Source organism: Dreissena polymorpha, chromosome 2 (assembly GCF_020536995.1).
Source record: "Dreissena polymorpha isolate Duluth1 chromosome 2, UMN_Dpol_1.0, whole genome shotgun sequence".
NCBI classification, from domain to species: domain Eukaryota; kingdom Metazoa; phylum Mollusca; class Bivalvia; order Myida; family Dreissenidae; genus Dreissena; species Dreissena polymorpha.
This window is the reverse complement of record NC_068356.1, coordinates 37,232,203-37,250,693: the sequence shown is the minus strand read 5'-3', so window position 1 is coordinate 37,250,693 and position 18,491 is coordinate 37,232,203. Positions and strand designations below refer to the sequence as shown.

Here is an 18,491-nt window from a genome sequence, read left to right as displayed (position 1 = left end):
TACAATGCAAGAAAAGTTTGAAATAAAGAATAAAACATAAAATGCAAAACATCAGGATACACATAATAGATTGTTAGTATCTTGGTGAGGGAAATGTTATCGTGCTCGGCTCACCGGATAAAGTTCTTAGGCCTTGCGCGATAAACTTTCCCCATTTAACACACTGACCACCTACTCTCTATATAATTAAATGATCTACAGCGTTTCAGTGCATGATGTATAAGTGTTGCTGTTCTTTTAAAAAGAGCCTGTTTGTTATGTTATATTTTTACATGTCACTTATACATGGCTGATTAAGGAAATGAATAAAAATATGTCACCCATGTACGATCTGAAGTATTTACATTATAAAGCCAGTTTACGAATTTGTTTTTAACAATACACGTATTGTTCGCCCAGCATCGTGTTTTTCCAAAACTGTGTAAGCTTTCCATAGATGTCTTGTCCCCAAGCAAATCTAGAACTGATCATACCCATGTAAAGGACTTAAACGTTTCCCAATGACCTAACGGCTGTCTGTACAATCGCTATAACACATGTGTTGAAATACACCAGTGTTCGTGGTGTCATGATGATATGAGGTATTCAGTTGATATTCATGTTAGTTTATTAATTACACAAATCACAGTAAGGCATCACTGCAACATTTGCACCTCAATTATAAATCAAATATGCATAAAGTAACGCATAACAACACTAAATATTATAATTTTTATAATATTTTTATTTCAGTAACCAATAGGTTGTCTATGTAAATATCTGAGATCAATGATAATGCCCATGTAAGCATTTCAAATTTAAATTGATAACACTTCATTTGTGTACAGTATACGGATACATAATGTTCAAAACAAGAAGTATAAGTTGATTATCTAAAAATAAAAACAATACGCATGTTTATAAAACACAATAAAGCACAATATCAGTGAAAAAAAGCACTATGCAATAAATATAAACATACATTTACAATAAAATACACACGTATAAGAATAGTTGAGACAAAATATTATCCAACATAAAATTTACAAACCAATATAGATGTAAAAAATAAATAAATAAAATTACTAACAAAAATATATCATGCAAACAATAATAACAAAGACTGTGATGAAGAATGCCATACTGACGACAGAATATTCGCATGTCCTGCATTGTTTATACAGGAACTTTTAGACATAAACATAATTTTATGGATATATAAAAATTCTTAACACGCCTTCAAATTCATACCTGCTAGAATCGTACCTGCTCAAAACTATTATAAAGTGAAATCAGCAATTCGTTATCTCATTTGGGAAAAGGAAGCTTTTACTAAATTGAATGTATACATGTTTATTGAAAGTCGAGTTCCAAACTAGCTAATTTATCATATTCATGTATATATTGTATTATGGCAACAGGTAGCATCAAAGAACTCAAGGTCCGATCATAATTAATTAAACTTAATTAAAAATATTTTTGATCTAACTTGAATGCCATTAATTGACCTTAAAATTGTTGGTCAACTCAAGATGTCCGGTTGTTACTCTGAAAAGTTTTTTTTTTTTTGGACTACCGCAAAATACACCGAAACTCTCGCAAGAACACAAACAGCGACCCAGCGACCAAGTTTTTTAGAGTTTTGTTTTATAATAGCTGATATCCCTCCCTGGCGGCTTCACACCTGCATTCAATTGACCTCCGTCGAATTTTTAGTTGACACTCTTTTCCAGCGCTCGAGCACAGGGACACGCCCTTTAACGGGCCCCCGCGTGGCACAACATCCGTGCACGTCAAGGCGACGGGGTCCATCTGACACAGTCGGCCCTCCACGCCCAACAACATGGTAACCATAGCGACGAAGACCAGGACAAATCGTGTATTTGCCATAATGGTGGTGATGTTTTTGTTCTGTAAAGAGAAATTGTTTAAAGATAAATAAATAATATAAAATATTTTTCTTTACAGTTTTTTTTTTTCTGAAAACAGTATTCTGAATTGTCCTTTTGTTTAAATTTAAATGCCTTGATACAACGCTATCAAGATATGGTATGCTAGATATTAAATATTTAATAAATCAACTGTGTACATGAATAAACAAAGCCTATTTTTTCTATACTACCGGTATACTGTTGATATTTGATTACATCATATCGTCCAAAATAAATTGGTCAAACTGCCCTAATATTTTACTAATTTAATTAGTTATAGCGTGTCAATCACTTTATTCAGTTGAGATATATTGACGTTTACATAGTTTCTCATTATTATCTGAGTGTTACATTTATTACAAATTTCATTTAAAGACACACAACAAACCTGTTTTGAAAAAGTTCTCTCGTCAAACGATATTGCTTCGTTGTTTCGATCTTTGTTTCTATATTTCGTTGGCTTTTTAGCAGATGTTTGTGATTTATGTTCACATTCAACTGAGCGACCTATATACCGTGCCTCTAAAGTGGAAACCCCATGTCCTAAAATTAATCTTGAAAATCCTTTTGGTTATTTCCATCTCTCAGCATCATAAGCTAATTTTGTATCTAAATAGGCCGAAACATTTATTAGGCGTTTATCGAAATTTTGTTGAAAAAATGCAAATAGGGCTTTCTGTTTTATGTTTATTTTTTCGGTCGATTACACCGTGAGTTAGACTCCAAACATTTTTTTTACTGCCAAACTCACGTAACAATACACGAAACAGATTCGAAATAGTCGCAATCAGCCGATTTTGCTCAACATAATACGATATGGGTAACATGCAAGTGCCATTTAAGTTTAACTACAATCATAAGAAGCCAACTGTTATTTGGCAGGCCTTAATTTTCTCAATAAGTACGTCTTCCTCCGAGAAAACTAGACAACTTTAGTAGCTATTACCATCATCTATGAAGTGTCGCAGTTTCCCGTCAAACGTAATTGCGTACGTTGTTTTGTAATAGGCTTTAAGTGTCGATTCACATCATATCGCTGAACAAGGGAAACCAAATGACCAGTTTCATTTAAAATTAGTGTGCCCAATCCCGTTCTTGGAAAGACTGCTCATCTTAAAATATTTTGTTATCTTGTGTATAAATAATTTATTATAAGCTAATCAAAATTATTGGTAGTTAAGTGACTTGATTGGTTAAACCATCGAGATACGTCCGTGGGAAGTTGTTGAGATTTGTTGTCGGGACTCCTACCGATTAATATTAGTCGAAATTGTTTGTCATTTTGTGAATTTAAAGAAATTGACCAATTAATCGGAACATTTTGTGAGAAATTATGTTGTCAACGTTTAACAGAAGAAAGCAGGAATAATAATCAGCATACGTAGTGGCGATGTTGCTAAACTGAAAACGTCCGGACGTACATGTATATTACAGAATAGCGTATGAGCCATAAACATCGTCAAGGTATTTAAAATAAAGTAGGGACCAATGTGTGCGCCTCAAAATGAGCGTAAGCACCGTCGACTATAGGAACCAATGTCCGGATAACATTACAGTCACGCGCAAATAAAATTCCTGGCTTTTGCGAGAGTCAGGTTTGTATTCGTATCTTATTTGTTCAATGCGTACGTCCATTGCTGATTAATTACCAACACAAACTTTTACTCCTAGTTGTAAATTTGACAGCTAATTTATATCTTAATTAATAAAGCATATATTGGATACAATATTTTACACATGTTTTATATTTGACAACCATCACCCAGCTTGGAACGAACACATGTGCTTTGTTGAAACATCACCAGCCCAATGATGACGCTAACATTGATTGCTGGTTCACAAATGGTAAAATGTTATGCCAACCATTCCCAATTCAAACCTTACAATCGCGGTAAATCGGCATACTTTGAAAAAATGAAATCTAATGTTTAACAATCGATTCATCCATCTGCTAGAAAAACAGCCTTGCATTCAAAAGGTCAAGTACACAGTTCAAGGTCACGGAAAGTTGTGCAGAACCTCAAAACAAGCCAAATGCTGACTGCATATGACGCACAACTCACAAAAGTCGATCACAAAAGCTCACGACGAGTTCTTTGATCTCAGGTAATCTAACCGACACGCTGAACGTGTGATAATTCTTGGAATATCCAACCAAAATATCAACAAAACATGGCGACTTAAGTGTCTTTTCAAACTATGTTTGTGGTGGTATTTTTTTTTCAGGCACCAGGCCTACTTCAATGTTGTCCAAACAACGTAGCCCATTTGTGTGATAGTCGTTCAGGGTGCCTTTTATTTGGGGACAAATGAGCTTTTCTATGATTGATGGCGCTGGGTGTGGTGTAGTGTGTTCCGGATCAGGCGTGGTAGGTGCAGGACAGTTGGTGAACCTGGGTCGGGCTTGTTTAATTTATTTCAAGTTTATTCTCAGATTTCGAAATTTTTAATCATGATGTTAAGATCGTTAGTAGGATGAGGAAGTTAGTAAGACGCACATCAAACTGTGTTAAAATGTCTTTCACAAAAATTGTCGTCTTATGTTCGGTCTTTTCCCACATGTCTTATGTTTAATACCAAATTATTACGACGTGTTTTACTGAAATGTGTTTCCGCATTGCCAATGACGCGCACTGACAACCAAGGCATAAATACGACTGTCCCCGGAACCTATACAACATCAACACGGACCATCCCGGATCACTACGGATGACGCCACCGTCCCGGATGGTCATCACGGTAGTTTTGAATATCTCACCGTTTCACCGTTTATTTACATTGTAAAAGAGTTTAGCAGGAGAATTTCTCTGGTTTAATGACGTTATTTCGTCACACTAATGACGTCATTTTGTGTTTTAAAATGTATTCACAATATCGCAATATCCTGGCACTTGCGTCAGTAAGAGTTACGTGCCCATTGACGACGGTGAAAACAAAAGCGCTGTCGCCATTTTGTTTGCATTGAGAAATAGAGCGTGATCGTTTAAATTTAAACGATCGTGATCGTTTATATTTAAACGATTATATAAAGATTTAATTTTTCAACATGCCAACAAGATCTTCTACTTTACTGAAACAAATAAGATTGAAAACATAAAAAAAAGACATAATGGTATTTGTCTGGGAAAACAAACACGTTGCTACCTTAAATAAAAATTTAACAAAATTAAATGAAATATTTTTAATTTAAATGTTTGCATCAATCTTAGAATCGTGTAAGCCTTTATATTTCGGTTTTTAATTTCTCCTTTGTTCTGCATAAACCGATTATCTCGTCTTGATCAGATATTGTCCAGACTTAGGCTCACTAACAACATGGTGTCCTAAACCACACTGGGTGGCAGATAACAGTGCCATTAAACACGATTGATGATAACACATCTCGTTCTGTTTGTATTAAGCAGTCATTTGGTTGAATAATTAACGCTGACATTCTCAACAGTTGCTTAAATTAGATATGTTACATATTGTAAAAATTAAATATCATGTCCAATATAGATTATCAGAAATTGTACACCGTAAAGATACTAGCCCGATTAATTTATAAAAAAGGGATTTAATAATTATAAAATTTACGTAAAAAACAAGTACACGCTGGGTATCCGGGTACTTTGATAACAGATGGCACTTCGTTTCCAGATAACAACAAAAGCCACGCGCGAGAGGTAAGTTCATCGGTTTTTTTAAAGTTATATCATAAAGATTAATTTTTTAGACAAGTCGCATGGTTGAGTTTATAAATGGTTTATCCTTTTGTATTGCAAAGAAAAAACACACGGAAGAATGGTATATTTTCCCCCAAAAAATAGAAATTTCGGTCGGAAAACAGCATAAACTGGATGAAGAGTTAACATTTCAACAAAATAAAACTAGTTAGAAATGTTGCAAGAAATTGTTTGATATTCCAGCATGTAGAGTAATCAATGTGCTTCAAATACTGAAATTTTGATAGAATTCAATGAAATATAAACGAAGATTGTCCGTACGAGCATTTTTTAATAGGTGGTATTCATGAAGTTGCGGATACTTTGATTCCCGATATAGGGCACTTCGGATAACAGAGACTTTCAACAAATTGGGCACTCTGATAACCGAGTTATATCTTATACCTGAAATGCATTTATGTATAGTATGGCTATTCTTACCAAACATTTTGAAGTACGAATCAATTTACATGGTCAAGCCCGACACATTGGGAATCTATGCATAACGTTATTACATACACATGTAAAATATAACCTATGGCATTGTTCGTTTGCAAAAATCTTATTACTATTAATTTACATAATAAATATTATAAGTGCAAATTTTAAATAAGATTCAAATGCTTATTTCCGAAGTAATATATTTCAAGTGACGACCGAAAATAATTGTCTAAATAATAAACTTGTTTTAAGTGGTAAATTGAGATTAAGAGAATTGAACATCAACGAATCATGTGGATCAACACGACTGTGTTCAATTGAACTTATAGCAGGACTCTAGATAAGGGGAGCAAGGGGTCTTAAAGCGGCCAATACACCTAATTAAATCCTTTTTCATCGGTGCTCATGCTTTATATTGAGCTCTACTTATAGGAAGCATTTCCCTTTACACTTCCCTTTCCCTTTTATTATCATATTCCAAAGGTATGAGAACATGTTTCGGTAATTCGTTTTTAATTTACGTTAGTACATACATTTTTATTTATTGCCTGCTTACAATAACAGTATTCCACAGCAAATTCTGCATTTCTGATTCACTAAATAGAGTGTGTTATATCTGGTAAAAAGTGTCGAGTTATCTGGAATCGAAGTGCCGTTGTCTTTGAGATGATCGGTAAAAGAAGTGTCCATGAAAATTTGGCATCCGACTCTTAAAACATTTGAATTTCCTCAAATACGTTATTTAACTAAAATTTAACATGTTGTAACTTTAATGGACATATTGATCTTTTATTTCGATTACTGTAGTTGGCACGTTCTTGGTATATTTCAAAGTATTTTTATTTTGTTGAAATACGTCCTGATCATCGAATTCATGATGATTATCGATGAAATTTTATCTCTTTTTTTTATAATCCACTTTTTTTCACGACTTTCTTGCTCCGTGATACGAAGTACTATATCATTAATCGACCAAACAATGTTACGTGTCTGAAAACCAAAATGAACAGAACATAAATGCAAAAAAAAGCTGAAGAACTCAACTCGCGCGCGCGCTTTTGTTGTTATCTGGTAGCGAAGTGCCATCTGTAATCAAAGTATCCGCATACCCGGCGTGAAGTAACGTATTTAGCGTGTATCGGTTTATTAAAACTACGTCATTCCGTATAAAGATTTGATCTTACGGCAATAAACGAACGAAATCATAAAAAAAACACAAGAAATTACGTTTGACAGCAACGGGGGTAAATAATGTTTAAAAAAAATTAATATAGATTAGTGTGTTTAAAGTATTAGATATTTGTCACTCATACTCATAACAATGAACTGGTTCATACAACACATGTCAGGAACAAGAACCTGAAGAAGTGATATCGAACAGGGCTGAGTACTGCAGTTTTAGTATTGATTTCCTACATACAGCTCTCTTGCATGACATTTAAGTCAATTTACAAGCATTAGGACTGTGTATATCTTTCAGCTGTCACACATGCAGGTGGTATGAAATTCCATTTAAGTAACTGCTAACTTACAGGTTGACATTTTTTTGTTTATTGAAATATTAATTAGATCTATTTATTGGTTTCAATTTGATTTATCAAAAAAAAGTAAAAGCGATTAGTAATTAAAGTAAGTCACGTTTATTAAACCAATCATGGGTCATAATGAATGGCATGCAAATCACAATGTAAACGGATAATGCACCAAAATAAACGAAATACTATAAATGAGATCAGTATAAAGTAAATAATGCTTGATTGTGATTTTTATAACACAACTAAGTCGTGCACCAGAATTCCCTACTTATTTTACAGCTTCATGTTATTATTATAAATTGACATAGTAGAAATATATAATGTACAAAGATGAATGAACCCTAAAAAGAACGACAACATTCATGCACCTGGTGTCTCAATGAGAAAGTTATGAATGTCACCGTACTCGAACATCGGCCATTTGGTCGGGTCACTTTTCATAACATCCACCATGCATTTTGTACGGACATTCATTTAGTCAAATTTTATTTTCTGGTCATATCGGGCTTTCGAAGTGCAATCTTACCCTTCATAATAGTCAATAGACATTTTAAACATCAATTAAAACACATTTAATTAATTATCAACTTCCAAAAAGGAATGCAATTGGCGAAATGTCAGCAGATGTAGATAAATCAGCATAGTTAATCAACTGTATCTAGGGCATTGTTTTCACCGCCGCTAAGGTATTGCCCCGTTTGTGACGTCAGCGCAATAACAAGAATTGAGGGTCGCCACGGGAGAAAGGGTAACTTTTCAGCGAAAGGGAAACAGCTGTTAATTATTTTCTTGAAAAGGGGGCATAAAAGAAACAGAAAATGTGTTGATGTCAGTGTAAGATCTTTTATTTTTTCACTCGTGATAATAGAAAAATAATATGTTCACGAACATATATTTTCTATGATCACTCGTGAAATAACAAACGATCTTACACTGAAATATACAAATATCCTCTATAACACAATGTTTTGTCGCTATTGTTTTCATCAAAAAGTACAGAAAAAACACTTATACTATAAATTAATATATTGAAAAAAAACCAACAACATATTTTTAAAACAAAGCGAAATAAACAAGAATATGTTTATATTAACCAGTATTCTTTGTATTTGAATCATTTGTAATTATAATTGAACCTCATAATACCCATTTACTGATTAAATGTCCTGTATTCACTTTGTACCACACACAGAGGGGGTAATCAAGTGACAAACAAGATGGCGACGTCCATGCAGAGGCAGGTATTTTTCGTCGTTTTATACCCTTTATTACTTGTATTATTATTGGTTGTTCCGCCCACTTTCCAGCCATACTAGAAAGTAAGTTACTGACTTTTATTTCTAAGTAATATTCGCTCTATATCTCGACTTTACTCGGTGCAAAATTTCTTAGCGGGATGACCTAATTAGGGCTTCACTAAAAAAATTGCACCGAGTAAAGTCGAGATATAAAGCGAATTTAAATACGAAATAACGCTAATCACCTTTTTTAATGATATGGCTGGAAAGTGAGCGTCATTAAAAAAAAAAACAGAAGTAATAAAGGGTATAAAACGGCGAAAAATAACTGTCTCGGTATGGACGTCGCCATCTTGACTATCTCTTGATTACCCCCTCTGACACACTAGTGAACTTAACCGCGAGCTAAGTATTATTTAGAATCTTTGAATCTCTGATTAAACATGTGAAACTTTCAAGATTTAGAAAAACTTAAACTTGTAGATTGTACAAGTTGATTTGAGAGATATTTCTTTTAATGCTATGTATAGCGGGAAAATGTAAATGTTCAACAAATAATTAATTTAATGTGTTCTTTTAATGATCTTCTGTTCAATGAAGCTTGAAACAAACATATGGAAATTTATTATAGGTGAACACATGTCCTCGTGGTTTTAGACTTAAAGCATATTTAAGAGAGGCTTATATTGATCACTGCAAAAATTGTGTTTTGCTTCTAATATGATGCTAACAATGTAAATTCCACTGTATAAAACCAGGCGTTGACATGTTACACATTAAAAGAAATTTACTTTATATATGTACTTTTCAGGAGAAACAGACTATGTTTCGCCGCCACTGTTAAAAGGAGTACAGAGGAGAGCGCGACCGTTACAGCATTATACGCTATGACGGGATGGCTCTTGATAGATATTGTGGATATTAAAATGAAATCAATTGTTATTATGCCCCCCTTCGAAGAAGAGGGGGTATATTGCTTTGCTCATGTCGGTAGGTCGGTCGGTACGTCCGTCCACCAGATGGTTGTCAGACGATAACTCAAGAACGCTTGGGCCTAGGATCATGAAACTTCATAGGTACATTGATCATGACTCGCAGATGACCCCTATTGATTTTGAGGTCACTAGGTCAAAGGTCAAGGTCACGGTGACCCGAAATAGTAAAATGGTTTGTCAGTACGTCCGTCCACCAGATGGTTGTCAGACGATAACTCAAGAACGCTTGGGCCTAGGATCATGAAACTTCATAGGTACATTGATCATGACTCGCAGATGACCCCTATTGATTTTGAGGTCACTAGGTCAAAGGTCAAGGTCACGGTGATCCGAAATAGTAAAATGGTTTCCGGATGATAACTCAAGAACGCATACGCCTAGGATCATGAAACTTCATGGGTAGATTGATCATGACTTTCAGATGACCCATATTGAATTTGAGGTCACTAGGTCAAAGGTCAAGGTCACGGTGACCCGAAATAGTAAAATGGTTTCCGGATGATAACTCAATAATGCATTTGCCTAGGATCATGAAACTTCATGGGTAGATTGATCATGACTCGCAGATGACCCCTATTGATTTTGAGGTCACTAGGTCAAAGGTCAAGGTCACGGTGACCCGAAATAGTAAAATGGTTTTCGGATGATAACTCAAGAACGCATATGCCAAGGATCATGAAACTTCACAGGTAGATTGATCATGACTCGCAGATGACCCCTATTGATTTTGAGGTCACGAGGTCAAAGGTCAAGGTCACGGTGACCCGAAATAGTAAAATGATTTTCGGATGATAACTCAAGAACGCTTTTGCCTAGGATCATGACACTTCATAGGTACATTGATCGTGACTCACAGATGATCCCTATTGATTTTCAGGTCACTAGGTCAAAGGTCAAGGTCACAGTGACAAAAAACGTATCACACAATGGCTGCCACTACAACTGACAGCCCATATGGGGGGCATGCTTTTTTACAAACAGCCCTTGTTTTGTGAGTTTGATTACTAGTCGTGAACTGTTGAAAGCCATTGAACTGTTTTTGCGTTTAGTATTTTATTTACGTGTACAATGACCTCACTTAGCAGAATGAAAATTGGCCTTGACAATGTCGGTTCAGTGAACTATTTAGGGACATAGCACAAGATAATTATAGCGTTCATTATAAGGGCTAAATGCATGGCATGTTGTTTTCAGTTCCGTACGTATGTTGATTAAAAAAGATAAAACGGTTAGAATTGATATTCTTATTATGTTTCAAATCGAACAGATATTCGTCTAAGCATCAATAAAAGTGATGGAGTTGTAATTGTCCAACATTTCGATAGATATCCCAGTTCCCAGTAATTCGAACGGTATCTTCCCAATGGTGCACCAGTGATTGTGCAGTGTCCATTGAAAGTTTTTACATCACATCGTGGTTACACACTTTCCATGTGTTTTGGTGGCTCAGTTTGCCTCGATGACAGCCTCTATCCAGTCGTAGTAGTGGTTAACGCGCGTGTAGATCCCGGGAAACCGCGAGTTTGCGCAATCAATGCCTATAGATACTACGCCAACCTGGTTCCAGTGGCCGTCATGGAAGCACGCAAGCGGACCGCCAGAGTCGCCCTAGAAAAGAATGTGATAAAGTTAAATTAAATACTACCTTTTACAGAATATCCTAACAAATGTAATTGTACAGAATCTTAAACGAATGGTTAGTCCCTACCAAATTATGTTTCACAAGTTCAGGACAAATTTAGCGAGCTTGCTATTAACCGGGCCACAGAACTCCAAAAACGTGGAACTACAATAACGGACACAGGAACATGTTTGCAAGGCCTACAGACCTCTAGGCATCTGAAGACAGATGACTATAACACAATAATGTCATCAGGAACGCCAATCAAGATATTTTAAAAAGCAGCTTCAGAAACAATCACAATAGCGCGTGAAAGATCTACAGGCCATATTGAACGGAAGAGCTTTAGGAGCTTGAAGGGGGAGCAACATACAAAAAGTGGATGAAAACTCTTCTGTTGACAACATCGCACTGAAAGCATCCCCTGCCAATAACAGAAGAACGTTCATTCATGTAGCAAGATCCAGTTGTGACGGAAACAAGCTGTGGAGGTTAACCAAAGAAATAATGGTGAAGACACACGGGCAGTGCCATTTACCACCTCACACTGTCGAAAGTTGCTTTAAAATGAGCCAACCTTTCTTTAGAGAATTTTAAGGAATTTGCAGGTTCTAAATGAAAGAAGAACATCAAAGAAGGATCAGTCAGAGGAACGCATGAACAATTCGTTCAAAATCGACTATTTATCAGATGCAATGGAAGCCCTACTTGAAATAAAATCCACAGTCCCAGTAAAACCACAAACGAAACGCGGCTGCATCTCGACACAAGGGCAAAAATCCACAAGTATGGCAAAGACCGAGCCCATGTGGACAGCTTCAAACCCATCAGTCTCACCAGCTGTGTGGGCAAAAAAAACTAGGAAACAGGGCCAACCATTATTTAAAGGCTGAAGCTATCATGGGCCTTTAGCTCATGGAAGAATGAAAGGGACATCAAACTCCTAACAAAGTCCAAACAACTGCAAAATCACCCAGTAAAAGACAGACTAAGCCATCAAACAACAGAAATAATGTTCACTCACTCCTTCACCTACCAGACGAGGGTTTTGGAAAGGAATTGCAATGATATCCTTATTCATTTTCCCAAAGATATTCACACTACCTTGAACAAATTGGCTGGAGCGATGTTTAATGACCCCAATTCACAGTAATATTCCGTGCATTGGCAAGACAGCCTCTCAGAACGGTGCTGAAAAGAAATATATCTCCATGGAAAACATCTACAACTGCTGCTCATAACACCACTGGATTCATGTCTTTTCACTGATGGGTATGCTTACCAGGCTGTCATAATTGGTAGAGCCGGAATCTACATCACGTACCCAAGAGGTAAAGAATAGCACATATCACTCGCTATCGCCCTCTTCTCATGCAACCTCAAGGCTGAAGTAGTAGCACACAAAACAGCTGCATTGAAATAGCTTTTCCGCGACGTGAAGACAATCATGCAAGCGCACGGCAATATCAGAGGAAATGAATTGAACGACCTGTCAAGTGAATTGCTCTCCCTATGCAGAGCCCACACGGTCGTGCTCCAATGGGTACCATTCCAATGTAACATTCTCTGAAATGAAGCCAAAGACACTCTGGCAAAATAGAGCACTACAAAAGAGCAGAATGAAAGGGCAACCACCTAAATAAAACAAGATCACCATCATATCAAAGCAACACGCTGTCACGGCATCAACGCTTAAACATAAACGACCCCTTTCACCTGCTCTCAAGATCCGAGCAGGCTTAAACCGCATAAACCACCACCTGTTCACCAAATTCAAGATTGGCCAGTGAGACTTGTGCCCATGTCAGATTTGCAGCATAAAAATTACACTAGCTGCAGTCCATTCCACTAAACGACGACCTCATGCGCCGGAGCACGATGAATTGAAAGCTCTACGACAATCAAGCGGACATGCAGTGCACGGTTTTCTTTGCGCAGAGAGCCGACTTGATCGTCTGAGTGATGGGCTCGCAGAGGCAGAAGAAGACATGAACATCGCAAAATGAAGGTCATAATGTCGCTTAGGATGGCAATATCACACAATCTTATCGTCGACACTTAATAAAAGTAAACGTTTGACGCTTTGAAACATTTGTATAAACAGATGAATCCTACCTGACATGAATCCCTGCCTTCAGCGGTGGCGCAAATAACCGAGTCCTCGATTGCGAAATTGTTACGCGCGGTGTCGTTCTCCGGAAGTAGATTGTAGCGGTCTGCGCATACGGAAGTGGGTACGACCTCAACACTCGCATGGTGCGGCATTTCCACACCCCCACCCTCTGAAAAACAACAACGCTTCCCGCATTGTATTACAGAAGAAAAACTTATGGTAGTCATGCTCACGAGAGGTTTACGTTACTATCCGATGCTAGTGTATATCTGTGTACACAATAAAAGAATATGATAGACAAACAAAAATATACAGTTTGCTCATAACAAATTTTTAAATCCGAAGCGGTACTAAACAATAATAGTATTTTTGTTTCTTAGAGAACATAGTAAAATATCTTTAAAACTTTTTTGTAATATTGACGATGGTTGTATTTATTTATATAGCTCTACAAAACAAGATCCTACCGTCCACCAAGTCTCCCCATCCCGCAGTGACGCAGTGGCTGTGATCCGGCGCGGTGTAGTTAGGCTCGATACAGATGGTGTTCACATACTCGGACATGTGAGCGGGACGGCTTAACTTCACCAGGGCGATATCATAGAGAATCTTCTCGTCCGTCGCCACTGAAAAGAGGCACTTGCAAACGTCTTATACATTGGGGATAAAACATGTGTGTCATAAGTATAGATATATTTTAGTATGTGATGAATGGGAATTAACACATTGAAGAGGTGATACATTGAATTTAACTATTTCAAGGTCGCTACACATCCACGAGTCTAATACAGTTTACTTTACATGTGCAGGTGCAAGTGTGATATACTATTGATTCGATATGTTCACCTGTACGATAAATTGGCATGATGAACACAAGAATGCAAGCCTGGGATACTGTACACTGGAATTGCAAAATGCGCGCGTCAGATGAAATGGTAAGGATCGGGGTAAACATGTATTGGAAAGGACATGTGCATGTCTGTGACACATTGGAACGTTATACCACTCTCTTATATCAAATTCCAGTAATAACAGCGTTAAATATATGAGTAGCCACTTACGCACAAACTTGGGGTGTCTGACTATCTTGTCCAATGTGAGCTTCTGCTCCGTGCCGTCCTCTCGACCCTGCACGTGTTCCCCGAGCACCACGCGCCAGTTGTTTTTGTCCGACAGGCCGTAACCCATGATTTCACTGTTGGCAAGTATTACACTTACATATAAACATTAAAGGTGTGACATGATCGTTGTCCTGAAGTCGGTTGCAGTTACGAATCAAAGAGCAATTATTTACAAGTATATATATGTTAAATTATTATGTTGTGTAACGTATGACCTAACAGCAAAATAACACACGTGCCTTTCACGTCACGCTTATAATGTTATGCTGCCTTGTTTTTGCTCTTGTTTCAATAAAACATGTAGATAGTTTAAATTTACAAACAATATGTGTTACACACATGGGAACTAAAAGTGACCTTTACACAGATTTTATCATGTATTGAACTTTGCCATTTAATGCTTAATATTGATAAATGTGAACATTTGATCTAAAAAAAACTCCAGTAAAAAGTAAGAATACAATTAAAGAAAGACAGAAAAGTAACGCTTAACTGGACTTTTACCACTTAACCCTGAAGTAAAATTTATCGCTGGCAAAGTACAGAAGCCAACTCGGCAAACCGTGCTCATACAATCAGTGATGTATTATATACTTTGTATAAGCAATCCTCGTAGTGTCACAAAATATAACGAGAACAGAACTCTCCAATTATTCAATCGTTTCGCGTTGCAACGCTTTATAATTTTTGGGTTTTTACATGGTTAAACAATGCACATCATGAATATTTTAGAGCATGTTAATGTTCAGTATTTCTGTTTCCGTACAAATATAATAACTACAACGAATATTTGCGAATCTGAATCAATTATTTCAATTGTGTTAATTTACCAAAACGTGAAAAGTCCCTTTAAACCCTACACTTCCCTTGTTTAAAGCACAGCCGAAATGAATGTCGAAAAACATTTAATGCAATAATACATAAGATATTACAGAGATCTATGTTTTGATATTTTCCATGAAATGTTAAGTTGACGTTTGGTATACGGTTACAAGTATTGTGTGCAATACGCGGTATAAAAATGGCTGCATGTGAGGCAAGTTATTTCTAAACTGCCATATAAATGAGTTAAATACATGGAGCCAGATACAGGTGTGATGCGCTCACTTGTGGTCTCCATATGGCGATCAAGTAAAGCAATGTATGCTAACACTACCTGATTTACAACGTAGGGACGCAGGGACAAGTTATTGCCTTACCCCCCCCCCCCCCCCCCCCCTCCCCCGATCCCCAAAACAAACATGAATGTGGACATCAAGTAATGTGATGAAATATGAAAGACAATAAGCAGGGAACTTTGAAGACCAAGCAGTTTACTAGTAGATTTCCCTGGAGTTTGTATGTGTGACAATGGAACTCACATGAAGCAGTGGGCGGCAGTGAGTAGCCACTGTGGGTGAATGAGTGACGCACCACACAGATGAGGTAGGCCTGATCGATCCGTGTAGCTGTGTGGTAACATGAAGTGCAGTGACACCAGCCACGGCCACTCGCCCGGAAGTGATGCCGAGCCGCCTACAACGCGCTTCCGGCGTCGCCTGTTGTCGTGTTCCACAATGTAGGTTTTGCCGCACGAGTCGATGGGTTCTTACACAGATATTCATGTATATAAAAACGTCATTGATTGATTGCTCGTACATATAGGCAAATTTAATTTAATTCAAACAATCCCAAAATTTTAAGAACGACACTAGTGAGATTTATCAAATCATCGATTGGTGTAAATTCTTCTTATTTTTTGTTAAGAACGGCAATTAGTCCGAATGAGTCGCGTATTCGCGCAGTCTTATCATGAGCTACCCTGTCCGCTATAAAGTCATGCAATGTTTCGCGGTGTCATTAGCGGACAAGATTGCTCCTGGCCAGACCGTGTAATTGCGCAGGCTGGTCGGGGTCTACATTAATCGCATATTTAATAAGACACATTTTCGCATGACGCGGCACAAATGCAAAATGGTTTTTAACTTGTATGCAGAAAAGGAAATATTGAATACGGTAAGTAAACGTTATCATTAGGCATTATAAAAATAATTTCGCATTAATCAAATAGTTGCACATAATACAGCGACTTACCATGCGGCGCCAATGCATCTGCAAATCAAACATAAAACTTGTCAATACATGTAATATGCTTCTGAAATGGCTACCCATAACTTTTTTTATTGAAACAATAATATAGATTTATAAATGTAACAGATGCCATTTGCAATTTACATAAAAATATTTTTTTTCTTATTTAAGGACATGTATATCCGATATACAATCATAAATATTAAACGGTTATATGTTTATTCAAGAATACACCAAATAAATATTGTTTTATACTGCAAATAATCAGGCATTTGTATACAGTTAAGATGCTGCCAGACATATATTAACCCGTAATTTCTAGGTGAAAAAGCATATTTATGGATTTCGAGTTTTGGTTGTTATATCGTATTTTCAGGAGTGATAAAGAAACCCGCACCATTTAACTTTGAATGCATTTCCCAGAGTTTTTCAACAGAAACTAATGTTGGAATAACCCAGAGACCTTTAAATATAATAAAAACGTAAATATAAAATGGTATATTACTTAAGTGATTTTACAACATTTAATTTACTGTATTAAAACCGAAATTGAAGATTTCAAGTGTTTTAAAACGATGAAATGTCAATTTTAGTTAACTCAAATGTATCGACTAGGTTGTTTTTCTAACTGTAAATCATGAAAACATGAGCTTATTTCAATCGTTATTACAAACACGTATTTAACTCACACAATCCATGTATTAATACTATCTAACACGTACTACAGCCTTCGAATGTCACTTGATATCCGTCTGTTTCCATGGCTTCCGAGGGATTCCCAATGGCGTGTTTGTTCTCCCACAGGCTGAGCACAGCAATGCACTGTGAGCGGATAGGGAACCCCGGTCCCTCTATCACTATCGAGGTTTCGCCGTACGTTATCTCAAAATCCTGACAAAAACATAATATCGTAATTTAAGTAATAACACTCGCGTATGTTTAACATACTGATGCGTAATTCGGTGGAATAAAGACCCGAAGATTTTTTTCTGCTATATTACTCGACCATCTTAATATAAAGGGTTAAATAATCGAATATACGAGAGCGTTCGAATCCATAAAATATTATAATAAAATCTAATCGGAAATATTGAAAGGCAATCGACTTGAAGGACACACTGTTTAGCGGCTTGTCGAGTTGCTGAAAGATAATCTCCAACAACCGACGAGATCACATTCCATACTGTTATGACACGAGATCACATTCCATACTGTTATGACACGAGATCACATTCCATACTGTAATGACACGAGATCACATTCCATACTGTAATGACACGAGATCACATTCCATACTGTAATGACACGAGATCACATTCCATACTGTAATGACACGAGATCACATTCCATACTGTAATGACACGAGATCACATTCCATACTGTAATGACACGAGATCACATTCAATACTGTAATGACACGAGATCACATTCCATAATGTAATGACACGAGATCACATTCCATACTGTAATGACACGAGATCACATTCCATACTGTAATGACGCAGCTTTCATCTTACACATCCATATACACGTTTTGTGCAAAATACATAAAATAAAATGGGAAATACTATTAATTGATAACATCAAATGAAATCGTCAAATCAAACTATATAATGTGAATTAATGTGCTTCCCTTAAAAGTGTAATTTCGGATTAATTAATTGTTTAGCGTGATCTGTGACTGCTTACTTCTCCCCACACACCACCACATAAAATATATCATGGCTTCTCCGCCATCCTTGG

At 36.7% G+C, this 18,491-nt stretch overlaps 1 protein-coding gene across 3 annotated transcripts in view; it reads right to left on the bottom strand.

Moving 5' to 3' along the window:
• The window catches only part of LOC127866632 (venom prothrombin activator nigrarin-D-like), a 163,439-nt gene that overhangs the window by 126,041 nt on the left and 18,907 nt on the right, over window positions 1-18,491 (bottom strand). The window contains exons 6-12 of one of the 3 annotated variants that reach the window (XM_052407333.1): window positions 17,471-17,639; window positions 16,752-16,769; window positions 16,040-16,265; window positions 14,619-14,752; window positions 14,025-14,183; window positions 13,560-13,726; window positions 11,000-11,431 (exon numbers count right to left, since the gene is read on the bottom strand). In XM_052407333.1, the coding sequence (XP_052263293.1) occupies window positions 11,270-11,431; window positions 13,560-13,726; window positions 14,025-14,183; window positions 14,619-14,752; window positions 16,040-16,265; window positions 16,752-16,769; window positions 17,471-17,639 (1,035 nt within the window). In that variant the 3' untranslated portion in view covers window positions 11,000-11,269. Of the gene's footprint in view, window positions 1-10,999; window positions 11,432-13,559; window positions 13,727-14,024; window positions 14,184-14,618; window positions 14,753-16,039; window positions 16,266-16,751; window positions 16,770-17,470; window positions 17,640-18,491 lie in introns of those variants that run through there. The other 2 variants (XM_052407334.1, XM_052407335.1) reach the window with 2 other exon arrangements.